The sequence below is a fragment of the Lissotriton helveticus genome, chromosome 3_1 (genome assembly GCF_964261635.1).
Source record: "Lissotriton helveticus chromosome 3_1, aLisHel1.1, whole genome shotgun sequence".
In the NCBI taxonomy this organism is placed as follows: Eukaryota; Metazoa; Chordata; class Amphibia; order Caudata; family Salamandridae; genus Lissotriton; species Lissotriton helveticus.
The window spans coordinates 396,394,335-396,416,083 of NC_136061.1; the positions used below are offsets into that span (position 1 = coordinate 396,394,335).

Here is a 21,749-nt window from a genome sequence, read left to right on the forward strand (position 1 = left end):
TCTTACACGAGGGTGTTTATGTGGTTTTATTAATGTTTACCAAAGCTAAGAAGATCAAAACACACACACACACACACACACCTCTAGACCTACCCGTCTCCCCATCTCCCGGCCCCTTAGGTGGCATGGCCTGCTGGATACAAAAGGCTAAAGCTACACATCAAAGCCATGAAAAGCAAAGCCTGCTGTATTGACATCAATTCATCCCATGAAAAGGCACAGCTTTATTTATTAGAAAACATTTTTACAAAACCTCCAAAAACTTAAAATGTGAGCATGAATGGGAAATATTCTGAGTCATAATGCAAGGCATGAACAGAAAACAAACAAATGCATAACATAGCTAACGTTGATGCTGGAACAGGCTCATGCTTTTAATGAAAAAATTAACCGCTGAAACTTGGACTACTCAGGAGAGATTGAATAAAAGAGCATGACAATCACTGTGGGGCCAGAAAGAGAGGGTGGTAGAGTGGTAACATTAGCCTAGCAGATATCCCTAAAAAAGAGAGAAGAATATATTTGTACTGCAACAAAGTCTACGGTCCAGCAAACAATTAGGAAAGTATGAGATAGAGACTAGGGTCCTGCAAAGGTTTAGGGAAAGATAAGACAGAACCTAGCGTTTAGGAAAAGCCTTATACAGGGTGGGAAAGACTCTAGGATTCAGCAAAGGTTAGGCAAGAAAGAAATAGAGCCTACGTTACGGTGAACCACCTGTAAAGGAAAACATAATTTGTGGGTCCAGCGAGTGCAAAGAAAGTATCCTTCTATTGAAATTCCAGGAACGTCTTAGATAACCTTGGATCCTATTGACAGGTCAGGTTCTTTAACGCCAGATCCCAGAAGAGAAAATGAGTGTGAAGCCTAGTGAGGTGTAACAGAAGAAGGAGACAGAGCATGAGGACAGAGAATAGGAAACACTATGGAGACAAGTGAAGAGCCACAAAACGAGGTGGCAGAGTCCACAGGCCATAACAGGGTTAGGGAACTAGGGTACAGATCCTGGTCTGAAAGGGGAAAGGCACGGTTGGCGGCCAGTGATTGGCCAATAGAGGATGAGACAGGATGAGGACCACAGTGAAAGGACCAGGAAGGAGGAAACAGGATCTTGGACCCAGTTACGGCCCAGGAAAGGGCAGCCCTCTTGACTTTTAAGGGTGGGCCACCAGAAAATAACATACAGCTAAAAAGCAACGTTGGTCTCCAGTGGGGAGTCAAGAGACACATAACGAAAGAGTGTTAGGGGTCGGTAAAGAAAAGCAGAGAGTTTGAGGCTCAGAGAAAATCTAGAAACGAAGAAGAGACAAATATTAGTGATTACGTGGACGCTTAGCCAAGAGTGGAGGCAACAACGTGGAAAACACGTGGAACATAATAGGGAAATCAGAGGAGGCAGAGCAAGGAAGACAGCAGAGTCACAGCAAAGAGCAGAAGTTGAGCAGACAGTATGTAAAAGATAGGATATCTCACAGTTGGGTCAAGCGGAACAAAGACGCTGGCCTCAACGAACTGAGACAGAGTTGAGAAAGGGATTTCAGTGCCAGACACCTTGTGCTACACTTGGCCCAATCAGGTCTTCTGACTATGATTCCATGTCTGTCCGTGCATTACCTTTCTGTAAAATGTTCTTCACCCCTCTCTAAACCCCAGCAGCATGGAGGGTGGTCTTTTCAGGCCCACATTTCATATTATTTTGGGTCATATCCCTTCATTACGAATTTGGTGTCTGGAGAGTCGTTCTGGGTTCTATTCAGCACCGGGGCACTTGGGTTGGGGTTCCCTACTTTGCCCAGAAACAGTGGCATCCTTGTGAGGTCATCCATGACAAAGAAGATGAAGGGACGGTTGACCGAGAAGGAAGTGTAGGAGCGTGATATCTGGATTGACGTAGCGGCCGAGGCCTCCACTCCCTCTTCATTTAGTTGCAGCGTGGACTGATGTTGGATGCTCGACACCGCCAGAGGCTCTTCAGATATTCCGTGCAGATCTGGGCTTGAAAAGAGCTCCCCAAGACCTGCAAACAAATCAGAAATTTAGTGAAGGTATGAGAAAAAGCGCACACTCTGGAATAAATGATCATCCAATGCTGCTAGTTTAGCTCACTAATTGCAGAGCCAAAGCGAAGTCACCTGGGCGAGTCACTCATATGTACAGGAGAGAAGTGAAACAGGACTGTAAGTCAAGCTGGACCATCTTTGTCTGATAAATTCAAATCTGCGGGTCACTTGGTACCGCAACCTTACCCCAACTGGTTCCCTCTGTTTACGATGGTCTAGCTCACAGAAATATAAAGCTTAAGGTTGCAGATCACTCCTATTGTGACTTTCCAGACTTTCTGCACCATAGAAAAGTTAAACTTTCAACATTTTATGGAGAGTAAGGGCCATGAAGAATAAGTTATTTACCTTTGGTAACGCCTTATCTGGTAGAGACAGGATCTAGCTGCAGATTCCGGACTGGATCTGGATTTATTTTTACAGCAATACCCCTGCACGTCAGTAGAGGGCATCGAGCGACTCCATAGCGACATCATCCACTGGATATGACAATGGCGGAGTCCATATAAGCCCTCCACTGACACGCTGATGTCGGTTTCTTCAGTGACTATTTCCCGCACCAAAAACAGGAAGCCACTCATAGAAACTGTCTATGGAAACAGTGCAGCCTATAAAGAGGCATCATTATGTCAAACAATTAAAAAGTTCAATTTAAAGGCATTAAAATACCCAGAAGGGATCTTGTAGGCGAAAGGAACAACCAGTTCACAGAACGGGGAGGATGGGAGAGTCTGTAAGGAATCTGCGGCTAGATCCTGTCTCTACCAGATAAGGCATTACTGAACGTAAGTAACTTATCCATCTGATAGAGAAGAGACATCTAGCTGCAGATTCCTTACCTTTGAGTTAGATACCCAAGCAATACCATCCCCAAAGGAAGGTCTGCGAAATAGTCACACTAAAGATCCCTGAATAGACCAACCCAGCTGTAATAAGTGCCAGGCTGTCTAGGAATGTAGCTGATGAACAGAGACGTTCCACCAGAAGGACTGTGGAAACCCCATAGGGATCTGAAATCTGTAAGCCATGGAAAATCATGGTGATACGTCACCCATGGCAGTGGAATAAAGAAATGTTGGAAAAGAACACTTCATAGAAGCATAATACTACGTAGCTCACCCAATGGTATCCGGACCATTAGTGGACAGCAATTATTGACATACTCGTGGTTAGAGAAAACACTTCTAGAGAGACAGGAGCCCTCTGGGACTATCTAACATAGAAGCCACAGAGGAGGAAGGATAAGGAAACGCATATGCAACAACTAAGCGAAGGGACACAAGGAAAGGCGCAGCTACGTAAGCATAAACGTACACCCTCCAGAATGACTTGCAGCACATACACATATACAAACAGATGCATAAAATATATATATATGTATGAATAGGTATAGGTATATCTGTGTTCTACATATATATACATACATATGTATATATGTATTTATATATATATATATATATATATGTAGAACACAGATATCAGCAATTCATATAGAAAGGTATATATAATTATACACAAACATCGGTTATGGACGGAAGATGTAACAACGACGAAGTAAATGTTATAGATATATTAGGAATGAACTGACAATGAGCAACATGGTACCGTGTAAGAGGATTGAGGGAGTGGAAGATATCACACACACCAGAAAAATAATGGCAGTCGAACATAAAACAACACTACTGACTGAATGGCTACAATCAGGCAGCCAGGGAAAAACTGAAAAAGAAAACAGCAGGTTTGAAAAACCACTATCTGGGTCTGTAAAAAGATCAAGTTCAACAAAGGCCAACAAACTGAAGGCCTATACAGTTAACCAGCTCCACCGCAATAAAAAGAAAATCAGACAGAAAAGGGAAGCATCCTTTACCTCACAGTCAGAACAATGATCTGCCTTTACAACGCAGTCACTACCCCAACTGCAACAATGCCACACGTTTGGGGTAAATGCATGTGGTGATCCGTCATACAATTGGCAGAAAAGGAATCTGGCTAAAGCAACGGATAAAAGTAAACAGACATGTAAAGACCAAGTGCCAAGAAGTGGAGGTCTGAGAACAAAAGATCAGTATGAAAAAACTGAAGTAACAGATGGAGTTGCAGTGCATAAAAGCACACGTGTTGAGGCCAGGAAGAAATGTCTTTACAGGAGACAGGGCCCATAAAATGATTGGAAGGTATAATTTAATGCACAGCAAAAAATCTTTATTGTACCGTGACTATGGTGGAGAAAAGACCCCACATCTTCCAAAGGAAGATAAGGGAGAGAAAGAAAAAAAACACAAGCAAAAGGAATCTCCAAATAAGGAGTAAGTGGCATAACGAATCCCAAGAGTTGAAACGTTATCACAGCCTGTGAGGATTGAGAGAAACTCTCAGGAAAAAAATCCGAAAGGATCACCAAACCTCTTACGAACCCAAGAGAGATGGTGGTCTAGGAACACATGTTCGAGAAGAAAACATAAATGAAAAACAGCCATGAATCCTGAAAAAAGAAGAAAGCGACATCTGAAGAACAACCAGTTCAGTAACTAAGTGTCGCGGTTGGTATCCGAACTGTCAAAGGAGTATTTCCTGTAGGAACAAAGGTACAAGGCAGTACCCAAAGCGAAAAGCAAATAACAGCTTAATGCAGGTTAAATACAGCAAAGGCGGTGGCACAGGAAAGAAAGGATCGGAAGAGTAATCCACTCATAGCCAAGATATGGACAAGATACTCCAAGAAGGAACCTTGAGAAATAGAGAAGTGGCAGGAGTCCTTTTTGCCAATGCATAGCGAGAGCGGGCATGAAAAGAAGCCCCCAATCCCTGAAAAAGAATGCAAGAGGGAACACTGCCTAAACCTAGAGCAGACAATATACCGTAGGCCAAGGACTACGCCCCCTGTCCACCCGCATCTGCTAGAGAAGGCAGGGTGCCAGGTAGAGTGTAATGGAAAAAAACAGGGTGAGGAACAATACAAAACAGGGAAGGAGTTGGGGGTACAGGTGCAAAGCAGAAACCCCCCTGAATTATCTCATGAAACGCACATAATTTAAAGTCCCGTATAGGGGTACTAAAGTGCTAGAAACATATGTAGGAATGCCTAGAAGGCATACAGACAATGTTCCCTGTGGGACAGGGACTGAAGACTGAATCCCACAACGTGTGAGAAAACCGGCTAAGAACATAAGTGGTATTAAGTGACCTCAAGGATGAATTGGTTGCAGAAAAAATATGCCAATCAAAAGTATCGAGACTCCTGGACTCCGTGTCAGGAGGGGCGTTAGAAAGGGCGCTGATGTCAGGGGAGGCTGTAGCATTCTATACCACAAAAGTGCATGGAGTAGGTTGCCGGAGTAGGCAGGCTGGGTCCCCGGGGGCAGGACTATGTCTATGTACTGTAGACCGGTCCACTGGTGCCCCATTAGTGGGCTTAGCCCAAGATCCCAGCATAATATCATCTAGGGGTTTACTGTAGGGGAGCACAGGCTCAACTCCTGTTTGGCCCTGATGAAGCACATCAATTAATGGGTCAATGGCCACTTCCACAGAAGGCAGCTATTGTAGCTCCAGAACCACAGCTGCCCTCCTCAAAATCTCAGTAAAGGCAGGACTTACCTCTTTAGCGAGGTCAGAGGAGAGAAGGGGCTTGAGGATAGGGAGGAGTCAAGGCCAGTAGTCTTATCCAGCTCAGTTATCCAACTAACCTCCAGAGGAGGCAGGACAGTGTCAGTCATTGGATGAATAAACCCCATTTCCGCTTCTTCTTCACCAAAAACCTGTGCTCCCAGCAGAAAAACAACAAGGTTCTCCTCAGAAGGAGGAAGGGTGCAAAAGGCGAACTGCACCATCGACTCTGCGACCCGACACCGGTTGACGTCAATGTGGGGACACCATTGATGTGGTAAAGCCTCAGAGGAGAGATGACGTAGTGTTGATCCGCGCAACCAAGGTCGCCAACGGTACCGGCTGATCAGGCATCGCAGGTGAGAACCCAGAAGGGCTGTGCACCTGAGCCGACATGGATCCGACTACAGATCCAGGGGGCCTAACTGAAGTCAAGGGAGCCCCCCAGCATGGATTCAGTCAAGGCTCCTCTGACCTCCTTGGGACTGAAAAGGGCATCAGAAGGAGGTGGAGACCCAAAGACGCCATGAAGGGAGGAACAGTACTCCTGCATCTGCTCTAGAGTCGCCCTGGCTCCAGGTAATACTGGGAGGCGTGGGGTAGATTTTTGCCCGACTCCTCAATTGGAGGATGAAGAGGGGCATCCGAGACATTGCGCGTGCGAGCCAAAGTCAGGGAATGCTGTGACTTTGGCCGCTTATGTCGCAATTTATCTTAGGATGTCAAGATGTCCTGATGAGACACAGGTATCACATTAAGGGTCGAAACATTGTTGACAAATGCTGACTGACACACAATTTCATTTTTGATATTCTTCCCTACTATCTCATTCTATTGAGTCTTCATTTGTTCATTTTTGTAGAAAGAAGGATACTTGTCCGTCAACTAGTAGAGTGTGTTCTGGTATTACAGATCCCTGACCATATTCTGGTAAAAACTACTGTTGACCAAAAAAAGTGTAAAAAATATTGGTCAATATTTTTTGAGTATTTATGTATATATATATATATATATATATATATATATATATATATATACACACCAATATATGTGTATATATACATATATATATATATATATATTTATTTTGTTTTTCAAGTATTCATTAAAATAGGTATTTTACATTATCTAAAATTTGTTTTAATTCTTTTTGATGTAATACTATAACAGAAAGGAAAGTGCTGGACTACGGAGGGATTACATTTAATATTCCACCTCCAGTCTAATCAACAGCAGGAAAAACAATAGACTTCAGAGGGATTAAATTTACTATTCCCATTCCAAACAGCACAACAATATGGAAAGTGTTGGAACTCGGGGGAGTTAAATTTCCTATTCTTAATCCCACTTCAGTCACCGCACCAGTAGGGAAAGTCCTGGAATTCAAAAAGGTTACATTTACTACTCCCACTTCAGTGTAAGCAACAGTAGGGAAAGAGTTAGACTTGGAGGGGTTAAATTTCCTATTCAGACTACAGTCAGCGCAACAGTAGGGAAAGGGTTGGATTTTAGAGTGGTTACATTGCTATTACCACTTAAAAAAGTGTAACAGTAGAGAAAGTGTTGAACTTTGGACAAGTTAGATTCATTATTCCTACCCCAGTCTAAGCAACAGTAAGGAAAGTAGTTTTTCAAACGCATTACACATCACCCTATTAATGTAGAAAAAATATTAAACTCTTAATGTAAACATTATTAATTAACATTAACATAAATATAATATATATAAATGTACATAAATATATTTATGTGTATGTGTAAATATATGTATATTAAAAAATTACATATATAAATGAAAAGGGAAAAAATCTAAGTACATATGATACATTCAAATTCCTTATCTACCAAAAAGATGATAAAATAATTAATAATAGAGTTCATTTCAATTAATACATAAAAACAATCCAGTGAGACACAGACGCACTGCATTGAGCCCCGGACGGGAGCCTTACAAGGAGGACATTGTCTCCCTCAGCACGGAACCTTTGTTACTCCTGTGGGTGCCGGGGAACTACAGCGACCCGAGGGCTGAGAGGCTGAGAGATACAGCCGCACTGCATTGAGCCCCGGGTGTGAGCTTTAAAAGGAGGACATTGTCTTCCGCAGCGCAAGACTCACCCAGGCCTGGGCAAGGCCAAGGGAAGCCCATAACCCTCGGACTCCCCCATACCGTGGGAAGTATTTACCTCAAGACAAGTACCCCTGTCATCCCAATATACTTAGCCAACAAGGTTGTATTTGTTGTGGTGGTTGTTGGCCGCAGTTTTATTGGGATCATAAATCATATCTGGGTCATATACACGTCAACACCATAGCCAATAAATCATATCTGGGTCATAAACATGACATCCTCATAATCATAAATCATATCTGGGTCATAAATCATACATGCCATCGCCATAGTCATAGATCATATCTGGGTCATAAACATGTCATCATCATATTCATAAATCATATCTGGGTCATAAATCATGCATGTCCTAACCCTAGTCATAAATCATATCTAGGTCATAAACATGTCATCATCATCGTCATAAATCATATCTGGGTCATAAACATGTAATCATCATCGTCATAAATTATATCTGGGTCATAAACATGTCAATCATCATATTGTGCAGATCATATCGTGGTACATTCAGTTCGTAGATGGCACGCCTACCAAAACAGTTCTTTTGTTAGTCCTTGGTAGTCCTCTTTGTCATGTTACCTCTGGGACCACCATTTGGCTGGTCACCCACGCCCTTTGCGTGTAGGGAGGGGTAGCTTCTCCAAGGAGTTAGGCCCAACTCGCTACCTTTTTGTGCCCTGCCGTCCGGCCAGGTCTGGGCCGCGAGCGCCGCCTCCGTTTGCTACTCCCCTCCTTGGCCCGGCCACCTCACCCTGCCGTGCGGCATCCCAAAATGAGTGGCCTACTTCTACACACCGCCCTGTTGGTGTGTCTCCTTACCCATCCGTTGTAACAATTTCTCCCCCCAGCTCTCGTGATTTTTTTTTTTTTGTTGTGGCCTGCCTGCGCCATTGTGGCACCGAAAGGCATTCCACCGCCTCTCATCCTTCCTTCTGCCAGCTAGACTCCGTCGTGGCCGAATGGCTCTGGGCGATCAGGGCAAATCCAAGGCGAACCCCGCCTGACGTATTCTGTGCCGGACTTGTGAACCTATGTGCGGCTGTGCTCTTTTCTTATTCGCGAGGCAGGCCCAATACCCACACCAGGGTGGGCGCGGGATCTGCGCTCGGGGCCACTCGCACCCAGAGCAACCATCATTCCCCTTGGCCAGGGGGACCAAGTGATTTGCCCAGAATCACAGGATGTTTGAGCCTCCCTGTCGAGGCTGGAACGTGGTCTAGGGTCTATCTGGTGTTCGCAGGACTGTGCCTGCGTGTGAAATCGCTTACCTTCGCCGCGCGGTTACTAACTCATTCCCCTTTTTTCTGCTCACCTTCTGACTGGCATGCGCGGGATTTCGCCTCCCACTGAAACATTTGCTGTCAATTGCCGGGAACCTGGGTGCCGGCCCTGATGGATACTTGCTTTGCCTGCTAAGTTTCTTTGGGCTTGGCTCCCCAGAACTGGGGAACACCCCCGCGCTGGCTGTCGGTGCCTTAGCGCCCTGCCCCAAAATTCCACTGGGTGCGTGCGGCGGGGTCAACCTCCTGCGGTTGCCTTATGCCGGCGTCCTGTAACCGGGGGTCCTAGCCCTGACTCGTTGCCGTAAACTGACGTTACTCCCTTTTTTTTGTTTTTTGTATACTTCTGAAGTTTCTCACTATGTCCACCAGCATCCGCTGCATGTGGGCTGGTCGCCTAGCGACCTGATCCAGACGGCTGTCTCCCTGTTAGCTACAGGTCATTGGGGCTGGTCTGGGTTGTATTGATCTGACTTATCAAAAAGGAATGGTTTTATCAATGCTTGTTTAAGCTTTTTTCCACCCTTTGACCGGCCGATACCCGACTGCCCGGGCTCCCGGCCGTTTTTTGCATGCCCCCGTATCTGAATGTTCGGTATCCCGTATCCGCGCTGTTTCCTGGGAGGAGCGAGCTAGGGGGGAGAGGATCTTGGAGCAGATTAGGGAGGCCAGGCGGGCTGAACAGTCCGGGGCCGGGGTGAGTGCGATCTGGCACCGTGAGTATGATGAGTGCCCCTCCCCGACCTCTGAGGAGGAACGGGAGGCTGAGAAAGAGGAGGAACTCAGGAGGGTTAGGGCCAGGAGGTCTGTAGAGCCCGTGGGTGCCTGGCGGAGCGCAAGACGGCTCCGAAACGCAGGACTGAAGTAGCAGGGCAGTCTGCGGCGGCTGTCCCTCCACCGAGGGCTCGGGCCCCTGTGGCGCGCGTGGATGTGGCTGTGCAAGTTCGGAAGGGTGTGCAGAAAGGTGTGAAGAGAGCGGTGAAGGAGGTTGAGACTGTGCGTGTGGATCAGGAACCGGTGCTTGAGTTGGATTATGGCACGGAGAGTGATGATTTGGAGGAAGGGGAGGTGCGGGATGACTTGGTAGGCTTAGGGAGCGCTGCGGACAACGGCGACCTTGGTGTTTTACAGGCCCCGGCGTCGACGCGGACGAAGACTCGGACGACGGTGGCCCAGGTGCCGGTGCCCAGAGGTCGGCCCGAGGGACGGACGGAGACACTCACAGGTGAGGGTGCATGGTGGGCTGCCTGGGGTGATGGTCCCCGGAGCGGGGAGGGGCGCAAGAGGCCTTGCAGGTCTGTGGGGGTTGGTGATGGGTCTGTGCGGGGGGGGGGAGAAGCCATCGGGCAGTCCTCCTGCGGAGGGTAAACAGGTGGACGGTAAGTTGGTGACGTTGGGGGTGCAGACGGACAAGGCGGGGGAGAAGGAGGACAAAGGGGTGAAGGTCCCGAAAAAGCTGCCACACATGGGGCTGGCTATGCCGCTGGGGTCGCACATCTCGGAGAAGTTGAAGGAGAAGATTTGGAAGCATGAGTTTGTGGACGTTTTTAAGTTGCTCCATAGGGAGGTGCAGGCGAAGGAGGGGTCCAAAGAGGAGGAGTGGGAGCTGACTCGGCGCCCTAGGGTGCCGGTGACGATGGAGAATTGGACGTCGGCTTTTTTGATCTTTGCCAGTGTCTATTGTCAGAAGTATTTGGACAGGGCGATTGCGCTGTTCAAGTACATGGATGTAGTTCGTAAGGCCCAGATGCAGTTCGGGGGGTTTGCGTGGCTTAGCTACGATGAGGAGTTTCGGGCCAGGGTGAGTGCGAATCCGGAGAAGTGCTGGGGGGAAGTGGACCAGGAGCTTTGGATGCAGTGGATGGCGTCGTCGCATCCACGGCGTCCACACATACGGCCAGTGGTCTGCCGGTGGTGTATCGGTCCTTTCAGCCGCGTCCCGCCCAGGGTGGGGGGGGGGAGGCTCTGTGCCCAGCACCATCGTCTCTGGGCAACAGTCCAAGCCGGGAGGTGTTTCCTCGGGAGTCTGTTGGAGCTACAGCAGAGGGTATTGTTCCCGGTACCCCTGTAAATTCAAACATGAGTGCTCCAAATGCGGGGGGAAGCATTCCCTTACCCAGTGTCTTACCCTTACCACGCCCTCGGAGCAGTGGAGGAACGCTAGGGGGCGTGGGCACCCTGGACAGAAGGGCGCCTACTCCGGTTAGGGTGGAGGCGATGGCCCCTTGGCTCTCTTGTTACCCGGATCGGGAGGCTGCTGCGCGGCTTTTCTGGGGGTTCACGGAGGGTTTTAGAGTGGGCTATCAGGGTCCTATGGAGCGACGTTGGGCCGACAATTTGAGATCAGCGAAGGAATTGCCGAGTGTTGTGGCTGAGAAACTGCGGAAGGAGGTGTTGGAGGGCAGGGTGGCTGGCCCGCTTCCTGACTGGCCTTTGAGCGATCTGATCGTCGTCCTTCGTGCATTGGGCATCCAAATATGCGGAGCGACAGGTTTACGGCCGTAACCTGGGACTAAAAGGACATTTGCACGAGGTACAATGGTGGGGCAAGGGTGGCATGCGATGGGGGGCACTACTGCCCTGGCTCGCGAAGATGGTCCCACAGAGGGGATGCCCTGATTTGTTGATCATACATCTGGGGGAGAACGACCTTGTGCAGCTGTCCGGTTTGGCTCTTTTGCAACTCATGCAACGGGATCTGGATGTGTTGAAAAGCAGGCTTGCAGGGACCTGCATTGCCTGGACGGAGTTGGTCCCCAGAAAAGTGTGGAGAGGGGCTATGAAGCATGGGGCGATCGAGAAGGCTCGAAGGAAGCTCAACAGGGCCATGAGACTTTACTGTGGTGACAAGGACATTAAAGTAATTGCGCATGAAGGGATTCGACTTGCGGAGCCGTTAGTTTTTAGGGACGACGGGGTGCACTTGTCACAGTTGGGCAATGCTTACTACATGATGGAGATGAGGGATGTGGTGAGCAAGTTGTGGAACGAGGCTATCTGGTGTCCCAGAGTGTGACTGCTGGCGTGCGTGGCGGACCGGGACCCCTTGGAGGGGGGGGGTGGGGCAGTGAACTGCCCTACAGGGGGTTCACTGGTTGGCGGTACTTGAAGGGACAAGGGGGTCAAGAGCGGGCACACCCATCCCTTGGGGGGGAGTTCTTAGGGGGGATAGAAGCGTGAATGGCAGGACGCAATGAGTGGGCTGGATGACAAAGGATTGAGGGGCAGGAAGAAAGCATGGTATGGAGCCTCTAGGGCTTTGTGATGAGGTGGAACGAGTGAAACGAGTGAGAGGGGAGTGTGAGTGGGGGTTTTGATGTTATTACCTGTTTATGTTTACTGTTTTGTACAGATTACGCAGTTTCTGGTCTAATAAAATGGCCTTTTACGCTGACACTGCGTGGTCTGTTTATTGCGCGATGCCGGGCCCCGGGGGAAGCGAAGTCGCAGACTAGTCTTCCCCCGGGGTCATTCGCGCTGATAGGCCAGGTAGGGGAAAGGGAGGAGTTAGGGGTTGGGGATATAGGCGCAGGGGAGGAAGGGAACTTCCTCTTCCTGCGCCTGGCACCATCGGGAGGGTCACAAAAGGCCGCCCACCCACCCGGCAGTTGGAGGTGGTTTGTTGGGCTGGTCGTTTGGCGTTGCCAGTTTAGGCCAGAGCTGCGTTAGGCGGTACTTGAAGGGACAAGGGGGTCAAGAGCGGGCACACCCATCCCTTGGGGGGGAGTTCTTAGGGGGGATAGAAGCGTGAATGGCAGGACGCAATGAGTGGGCTGGATGACAAAGGATTGAGGGGCAGGAAGAAAGCATGGTATGGAGCCTCTAGGGCTTTGTGATGAGGTGGAACGAGTGAAACGAGTGAGAGGGGAGTGTGAGTGGGGGTTTTGATGTTATTACCTGTTTATGTTTACTGTTTTGTACAGATTACGCAGTTTCTGGTCTAATAAAATGGCCTTTTACGCTGACACTGCGTGGTCTGTTTATTGCGCGAAGAGTGCATGCACTCAAAGTTGTTCAAACGAGGGTGGCTTCAAAGTATGTCCCGCCCAGGGGCCCGTAAATTCGACCGATATCTGATGATATCTCGGATGAGAGCCGGTGCCGTCTCTAGTCCCGTGAGGGGCTCGCCCGTGGGCGTCTCTTGATTTTGTGGCCAAAATCTCGCTATTGCAGCCGCTTGCAGTGTTTCTTACTTAGAGAGTTGTTCGGAGCACCGTGAAACACGGTCGCGCTTCTGATCTGCCTCCCTGTCATGAAATTTGGTTGAATGCCACCGCGCTGAGCAGCGGCCTAACCTCTTACATTCGCTATGCTTCTCCAATCCAGGGAAAGCGAATATTCAAGAACCCTTTTGCGGTTGTACGATTAGTGGCCCCTGTCCCCTGTTATGACCGCATTGCCAACTTCAAAATGATGACCGCTCCCGAAACCTTCAAGGGTGGTGTCTTCGCTGCCTTGCTCTCTCTCTAATGATTAAAAAAAGGGGGTGGTGATGAACAGAGTGCCTGAATTAAGCAGACCACTCTTACCCAGTCCAAAGATCAGGGCTTGATCCATCACCGTTTTTTAGCTCAGTGCACCATCCCAGCTCAGAACTTGGCTATATGCAAATTAGTCTGTTCCTGTCCCAGTGCATGATGGGAACAGGGCAAACCAAACTACCAAGCCAATTCTTATACTGGGAAGGAAACAAGCTACCGGGGACCGGTTTCTGGCATTTCAGCCTCGTCGGCCCGGCTTGCTTGAATCCTGATGGTGCAATGAGCAAGGGACTCACATCTGAGTATACCCTTCCACGCTTATGGTGGACAAAATGATTAAAAAAAGGGGGTGGTGATGAACAGAGTGCCTGAATTAAGCAGACCACTCTTACCCAGTCCAAAGATCAGGGCTTGATCCATCACCGTTTTTTAGCTCAGTGCACCATCCCAGCTCAGAACTTGGCTATATGCAAATTAGTCTGTTCCTGTCCCAGTGCATGATGGGAACAGGGCAAACCAAACTACCAAGCCAATTCTTATAATGGGAAGGAAACAAGCTACCGGGGACCGGTTTCTGGCATTTCAGCCTCGTCGGCCCGGCTTGCTTGAATCCTGATGGTGCAATGAGCAAGGGACTCACATCTGAGTATACCCTTCCACGCTTATGGTGGACAAAATGATTAAAAAAAGGGGGTGGTGATGAACAGAGTGCCTGAATTAAGCAGACCACTCTTACCCAGTCCAAAGATCAGGGCTTGATCCATCACCGTTTTTTAGCTCAGTGCACCATCCCAGCTCAGAACTTGGCTATATGCAAATTAGTCTGTTCCTGTCCCAGTGCATGATGGGAACAGGGCAAACCAAACTACCAAGCCAATTCTTATACTGGGAAGGAAACAAGCTACCGGGGACCGGTTTCTGGCATTTCAGCCTCGTCGGCCCGGCTTGCTTGAATCCTGATGGTGCAATGAGCAAGGGACTCACATCTGAGTATACCCTTCCACGCTTATGGTGGACAAAATGATTAAAAAAAGGGGGTGGTGATGAACAGAGTGCCTGAATTAAGCAGACCACTCTTACCCAGTCCAAAGATCAGGGCTTGATCCATCACCGTTTTTTAGCTCAGTGCACCATCCCAGCTCAGAACTTGGCTATATGCAAATTAGTCTGTTCCTGTCCCAGTGCATGATGGGAACAGGGCAAACCAAACTACCAAGCCAATTCTTATACTGGGAAGGAAACAAGCTACCGGGGACCGGTTTCTGGCATTTCAGCCTCGTCGGCCCGGCTTGCTTGAATCCTGATGGTGCAATGAGCAAGGGACTCACATCTGAGTATACCCTTCCACGCTTATGGTGGACAAAATGATTAAAAAAAGGGGGTGGTGATGAACAGAGTGCCTGAATTAAGCAGACCACTCTTACCCAGTCCAAAGATCAGGGCTTGATCCATCACCGTTTTTTAGCTCAGTGCACCATCCCAGCTCAGAACTTGGCTATATGCAAATTAGTCTGTTCCTGTCCCAGTGCATGATGGGAACAGGGCAAACCAAACTACCAAGCCAATTCTTATACTGGGAAGGAAACAAGCTACCGGGGACCGGTTTCTGGCATTTCAGCCTCGTCGGCCCAGCTTGCTTGAATCCTGATGGTGCAATGAGCAAGGGACTCACATCTGAGTATACCCTTCCACGCTTATGGTGGACAAAATGATTAAAAAAAGGGGGTGGTGATGAACAGAGTGCCTGAATTAAGCAGACCACTCTTACCCAGTCCAAAGATCAGGGCTTGATCCATCACCGTTTTTTAGCTCAGTGCACCATCCCAGCTCAGAACTTGGCTATATGCAAATTAGTCTGTTCCTGTCCCAGTGCATGATGGGAACAGGGCAAACCAAAGTCCCTTGCTCACTGCTCCATCAGGATTCAAGCAAGCCGGGCCGACGAGGCTGAAATGCCAGAAACCGGTCCCCGGTAGCTTGTATCCTTTCTGGTGAAGAATTGGCTTGGTAGTTTGGTCTGCCCTGTTCCCATGATGCACTGGGCCAGGGACAGACTAATTTGCATATAGCCAGGTTCTGAGCTGGGATGGGGCAGTGAGCTAAATAACGGTGATGGATCAAGCCCTGATCTTTGGACTGGGTAAGAGTGGTCTGCTTAATTCAGACACTCTGTTCATCACCACCCCCTTTTCTGAATCATTGCTCTCTCTCTAACCGCTATTGTTCCATGCTTATTTTACTGAAGAATTTGACCAAGCAGTAAGCCTGTACTTAATGAGTCCAAACGTGTAACTGCCGATGCGCAGAAATGCCGTACGTTAAAGCCATAACAGTTGACTTTGCCAATGCACGTTTGTTAAATTTGGGGGGGGGGCACGGTTGTTGGTGGTCAGTACCCATGAATGGATTCCCCACTTGTCAACAGGCATCCACCATCACACAAAAGAAATGCCTTACTCAAGACCGGTGTTGCACCTCTTTCGAAAGAAATGCGCACCAAGTCGTTCATTTGGTCTACCCCTGGCTCGATGGGAGTTTGCAACAGTGGAAGCTCATCTCCCAACAGTGTTTACTTATGGCCAGGCGCGTGCTCCGGCTTCACCAACAGTGCTTCACCGGTTACCATGCCAGTGGGCCTTTCACTTACATTGCCGAAAGGCAGTGCATGCTTGGCACGCCAAAGTTGTGGGCCGGCTCACTGGCACACAAGTCGAGTTTACTCCGTACAGAGAGACGGCAACCGGGAACTATAGGAGGAGGGATTCCATAACAGAGGTAAGCGGCAACTATCTCCCGTGATCACCCCCATTTGATGTGAAGCCCAGAGTACTGGGCTTTTAGAGCTAACCCGCGCTCTTGTTTCCCGTTTTTTAGCGCATCGCCCTGTTGAGAGACACACTCGTCTCGAGCCAGTCCAGTAATAGACGGATCCCCTCCCGGCTTATCTCCTGACACACCAGGAGTCAGGTATTTTCTTAATTCAGTCCTAGAGATCTTATCTCTTTCCAAGGAGCAATATGTCCTCATATAAGAATACGCTATTATGCGTGTTAAATGTCCAATACCTAACACACCAGGAGTCTAGTATTTTCTCCTTAACGGAATGCTCTATAGACCCATAATTATTTCGAAAAGAAACAATGCAATATGTCCTTTTGTTAAACGTGGCGCTAACTCGCGCATTAATTTGACTCTTTTTCTGTATTCTTCTTTCTGTGATCCCCGTTTACACAGAGTGGATAAATACGAAGATTTTGGCCTTTCTTGAATACAGAATACCAAGTAATTAGTACCTTCCTACGTGACTATCATAAAGGGACAGACCGTTTCTTTCTAGTCACATTTAGACTCGTGGTAAGAATACCGCACTTTTTGTTCGCCGTCTATTCAACTGAGTAGATGTCCTTTTTCCCCTACCTTAGAATGCTTCTTCTAATGATTCCTTTTTGCATATACTCTCTCCTCTAGTCTCTCTCCGGCAAGTACCGTCCAGTACTCGGATATTAGCCCAGACCTATTACCAAACACCACGAACGTATTATTCCTCAAGGTAAACAATCCATAATGGCGAGAGACAGTGACTTGTCCTATCCTATCCAATCACACGTTCTTAAGGGGCGCAATAACAGAACTCCCTGAGTACCCCTAAACAACACGGATAAAGACAACACCGGCCAACCACGTCATGTTACTGTTATGGTCCCTCACCCACACCTCCTCACACAGGCTCACTTAGTTTTATTCGGATTAATCCACAACTGCATGAACCCTCGAAATGCAAGATCTCTGTGTATGTGTTAAACACGATCACACACTAAAGCGTTATGTCACGAAATTTCATGTCTATGCACCACCACCCGAGGGCTACCACTCACAGCCTTTGAGTGACACATGTACTAATGTGTTGATGTCACCACTACACAACACTATCACGTGCGAACCCATACGTACGGCACCACTGCATGTTGGCTGCAGTTTGTCACCATTTGCAGTATTTAACAACGGCAGTACTGACTTGATGTATGTTATTCTTGTATCATCAGCCCTGAAGAGTCGTGTTGACTCAACTGTACACGACGAAACACGTGTCGGCTTTTCATTACATCTCTTGAGTCTGGAGAGAATAAATCATCTTTTTGCTGTATCAAGAACACACCAAAGATTCTGCTTCTGTTTCCTTATATATGTTCCAGTCATTGCACTGTTTGTGATACTTTGTTGTAGTAGCGAGAGCACACTTGTATATACATTGTTTAGTCCCTTGACTTTTTAGACGGTTAAGGGTGTTTTTCCGCCTGCTCTTTACGCACTACATGTCTGATTGTCAATCAATACCCTGTAACGTATATCCTAGGCAGTGCGCCAGAGTAATCTGATTTTCTAAAAACCCCACTGAAGTGTTTCTTGAGTTTGCAGATTGGGCGCCTCCACGTTACATTTTTGAACCACTAGACCTTATCTCAGGCTTCTTACTGTCCACCACACTATGGACAGGGCTAAAGCGGCAGCAGATCTTTTTGAGAATCTGGCCAAGGGCATGCCCACACACCAGGCATCAGCCACGGCAGGTCCTGCACGTATAGAGGGTTTAAGAGACAAGTTCTTCAAACTTGAAAAACTAAAGAAACAAGAAAACTCCCGTTGGTGGGACGGAGCAACTTTGAAACACTACCTGAAACTCAAACTAGTTCCTAGAGGACTACGGTCCAACATCTTCCCGACCTATGACGATCTAGACCGGGATCTCATGAGTAAATGGGAAGACTCTCTGAACCTAAACTCGATCACACTGATAGACATTCTCATTGAGAGTGCTGATCGGAAGACTGCCCTACTACAATCTGAAATCTCTGTGGTAGAACAAGAGATCAAAGATCTGAACAAACCTGAGGCCACTGTTAAAAATTACACCATTCTGGACGAAATTCTTTTGAAACACCAATCCGAAATCCAGAGCAGAAAGGCACGTCAAATCAAAAGGGATGAGGCAGACTATAAAAATGGCAGGATATACACTTTTGATCGCAAGTATGACTCCTTAATCCCGAAACCTAAGGCAGGCTCACAAACCGGCAGGTCTACCATCACCAACTCTGCTAGTTCTAGCACCACCTCTCTGAGTTCTACTGGACTCAGCGACATAGAGAATGAAATTCTGGCCAATTCAGAACCTCATAATTCAACCTTTTTTTTAGAGATGCAACGAGTAAGGAGAGGCAACAGAACTCAGCCACCCAGGGCCGCTACAGACCCAGAACCCACAGGGGGAAACGTAGGGACAAGCGAGGAATATCGCAGGAAATTGAGGTCAGGCACACAGAGGAACCAACCACACTAGGTGATACAGTTCAAGTCATAAACCTTTCCTCATTTCCTCTAACGTCCGAGATGACATCCTTACTTGGCAGAGGCTTGAATTTCAATCCCTATTCCACCGGCGATATATGTCAAACCAAGATTGATATCTTCAAGTTCATACGCAATCTCAAACTCAAGAAACATTTTGCTGGATCACAAGATGTGCCGAAACAACCTAGACACATCCCGACTGTATTTGTCAATGTACCTTTGACCATTAAAGATGTGCAAGCTACACACCTGCTTCTTTCTTTGACAGATAGGGAAGATAGCCCACTTGAAATGGAAAGACTCCTTGAAGAGTTGGATGTCGAGACCGATTACAGTATTACGAGTGGCCTTAAGAGTAGATCCAAATGGACTCCTACACTAGCAGGGGGCAACAATATTGACAAATTTTACAGACACGTCCTTGAGGATCTTAACAGCACTAACATTAAGAACCTTGACACGAAATTTAGATATAGAGACAATTTGACCAAGGGTGAACGGTCAGCACTCTCTATTCTTAGCGACAACCACAATATTATCATCAGGGAAGCGGACAAAGGGGGGAATGTGGTGGTCATGGATCTCAATGACTACAACAATGAGGTCCTTGGCCAACTGAGTGATGACTCTTGTTATGAGCGTATTGACTATAACCCTATGGGACCATTAACAACACTACTTAATGGACTCCTACTGAATTGGAAGCAACCTGGTCTACTTGATGACAATGAATATTTGTATCTTAAAGTCTTCAGACCCACATATCCGTGGCTGTATACCCTACCCAAAGTCCACAAGGACTTACCTTTCCCACCAGGCAGACCGATAGTATCGGGGATTGGGGGCCCCACCGAAAGAATCGCAGAGTATGTGGATCTTTTTCTGGGACCTCTAGTCAAGAACGTTCCATCTTTTATACAAGATTCAAAACACATACTGAACATCATGTCAGACCTGGAGTGGCAGCAAGGGACTAGACTAGTAACTTTGGATGTGGTGTCCCTATACACCAGCATTAATCCTGAAATAGGTATCAGTGCTATTACCAAACTTCTTTCTAATAGACCTGCTTCGCTATGGGCACACACCAACATGCTGCTACACATGATGAAGATCATCCTGGACAATAACTTTTTCATTTTTAATCGTAATTGGTACAGACAGAAGAAGGGAGTAGCCATGGGCTCGAAATTTTCACCATCCTTCGCAAATCTCTTTATGGGGGCCTTGGAAACTGACCTAATCTGGGGTATCAAAGGCAAACCATACATTGACGCCATAGTCTACTGGGGGCGGTACATTGACGACTGTTTTCTCTTATGGTCAGGATCCGAGGAACTTCTCCAATCCTTCTTTGAATATCTAAACGATAACCTATGGGAAATCAACTTCACTATGCGCCACAGCCTCACCAACATTGAATTTCTAGATCTAGAATTCTATGTTAAGAATAACCAATTGCATTCTAAACTATTCAGGAAACCTACCTCCTGCAATTCCATTCTTCACGCTTCGAGCTTTCACCCTGAACATCAGTTGCGGTCCATCCCGTATGGAGAGTTCCTTAGGGCTAAACGCAACTGCAGTGAAGCAATGGAATTCGATAACTGTATCATGACCATGAAAAACAGATTTCAAAAGAGAGGTTATTCGAGCTCATCGCTTCTGAAAGCAGAACGTAAATCCAGAGTCATCTCTAGACCAGATTGTCTGAAAGCACGTACGGAGGTTGAGTCCTCCAAACAACCAATCAGACTGATTACTGAATTCAATGCACTCAACTATCATGTCAAGAAGAGCTTCAACAAACACTGGAAAATCTTAACAGATGACCCTGTTCTTAAAGAGTTTCTTCCAAATAGACCTTCCATCACATACAGAAAGGGCTTTACACTGAGAAACAAATTAAGCCCTACAGTCCCCCACAACACACTGGCTCAAGACTGGCTATCCACACGAGGTCTGGGTTTCCACAAATGTGGGTTTTGTTCCATGTGCATTTGGGGCAAACATGGTACCAAGACTTTCGAAGGCCCTGATGGAGCCGTCTACAAAATTAGACACAACATCACGTGTTTGACTAAATTTGTGGTATACATAATTGAATGCCAGTGTGGAAAAATCTATGTGGGCAGTACCATCAGGGCTTTCAAGGAAAGAATTTCCGAACATATAAGAGCCATACAGAGGAGAGACCCCAAATACCCTGTGGCTCTACACGTTGCTGAATGTCAACCATTGGTAGATGATATCAAAGTACGTGTTTTCGGCATAGATGTAATTCCCCTCGACATTAGAGGGGGCAACCGCGAATTGAAGCTCAGACGTAGGGAGGCGACCTGGATCATGCGTCTTAGATGCGTGGAACAGGGGCTCAACTACGATCCTGAGCTTCAATTCTTCTTAGGCGACTAGGCAGCCGTCTGGGGGACCCTTCTTCTACAGAGACCTACTGAAACTTTTAATGCATGATCAGCAAGGAACTCATAGTGTCAAATATAGACATTTCTAGAGATACCTACCATGTACTATAATATCAAAGAAGATAACTATTATGTATAGTATGGAAATACATGATCTCATTAGTGATTGTACCATGTGATATCTCTGACCAATACCTAGGTCCAATATTGTATTATGATCATAATGTCTTAGTAACCAATTGCAATATGTTTTGAACTTGTTGATTTAAATGTTATGTCCACTAATGAGAGGTGCGGGGGGGCACTTTCACACATAATTACTTAGGTCACTGAGCTTTACGAGTTTTGCCTCGATTGTGTCGTGGAACCCCAACACTCTCTTGCGCACCAACCACCTTCACGCGCCTCTAATCTAT

At 47.2% G+C, this 21,749-nt stretch overlaps 1 protein-coding gene across 2 annotated transcripts in view; it reads right to left on the minus strand.

The window, feature by feature from the left end:
• Nucleotides 1–200: 200 nt before the first annotated feature.
• Nucleotides 201–21,749, minus strand: part of SERPINF2 (serpin family F member 2) — a 203,939-nt gene continuing 182,390 nt past the window's right edge. For both annotated transcript variants that reach the window (XM_078680150.1, XM_078680151.1), the window contains exon 10: nucleotides 201–2,017. In XM_078680150.1, the coding sequence (XP_078536276.1) occupies nucleotides 1,692–2,017 (326 nt within the window). In that variant the 3' untranslated portion in view covers nucleotides 201–1,691. The remainder of the gene's footprint in view (nucleotides 2,018–21,749) is intronic.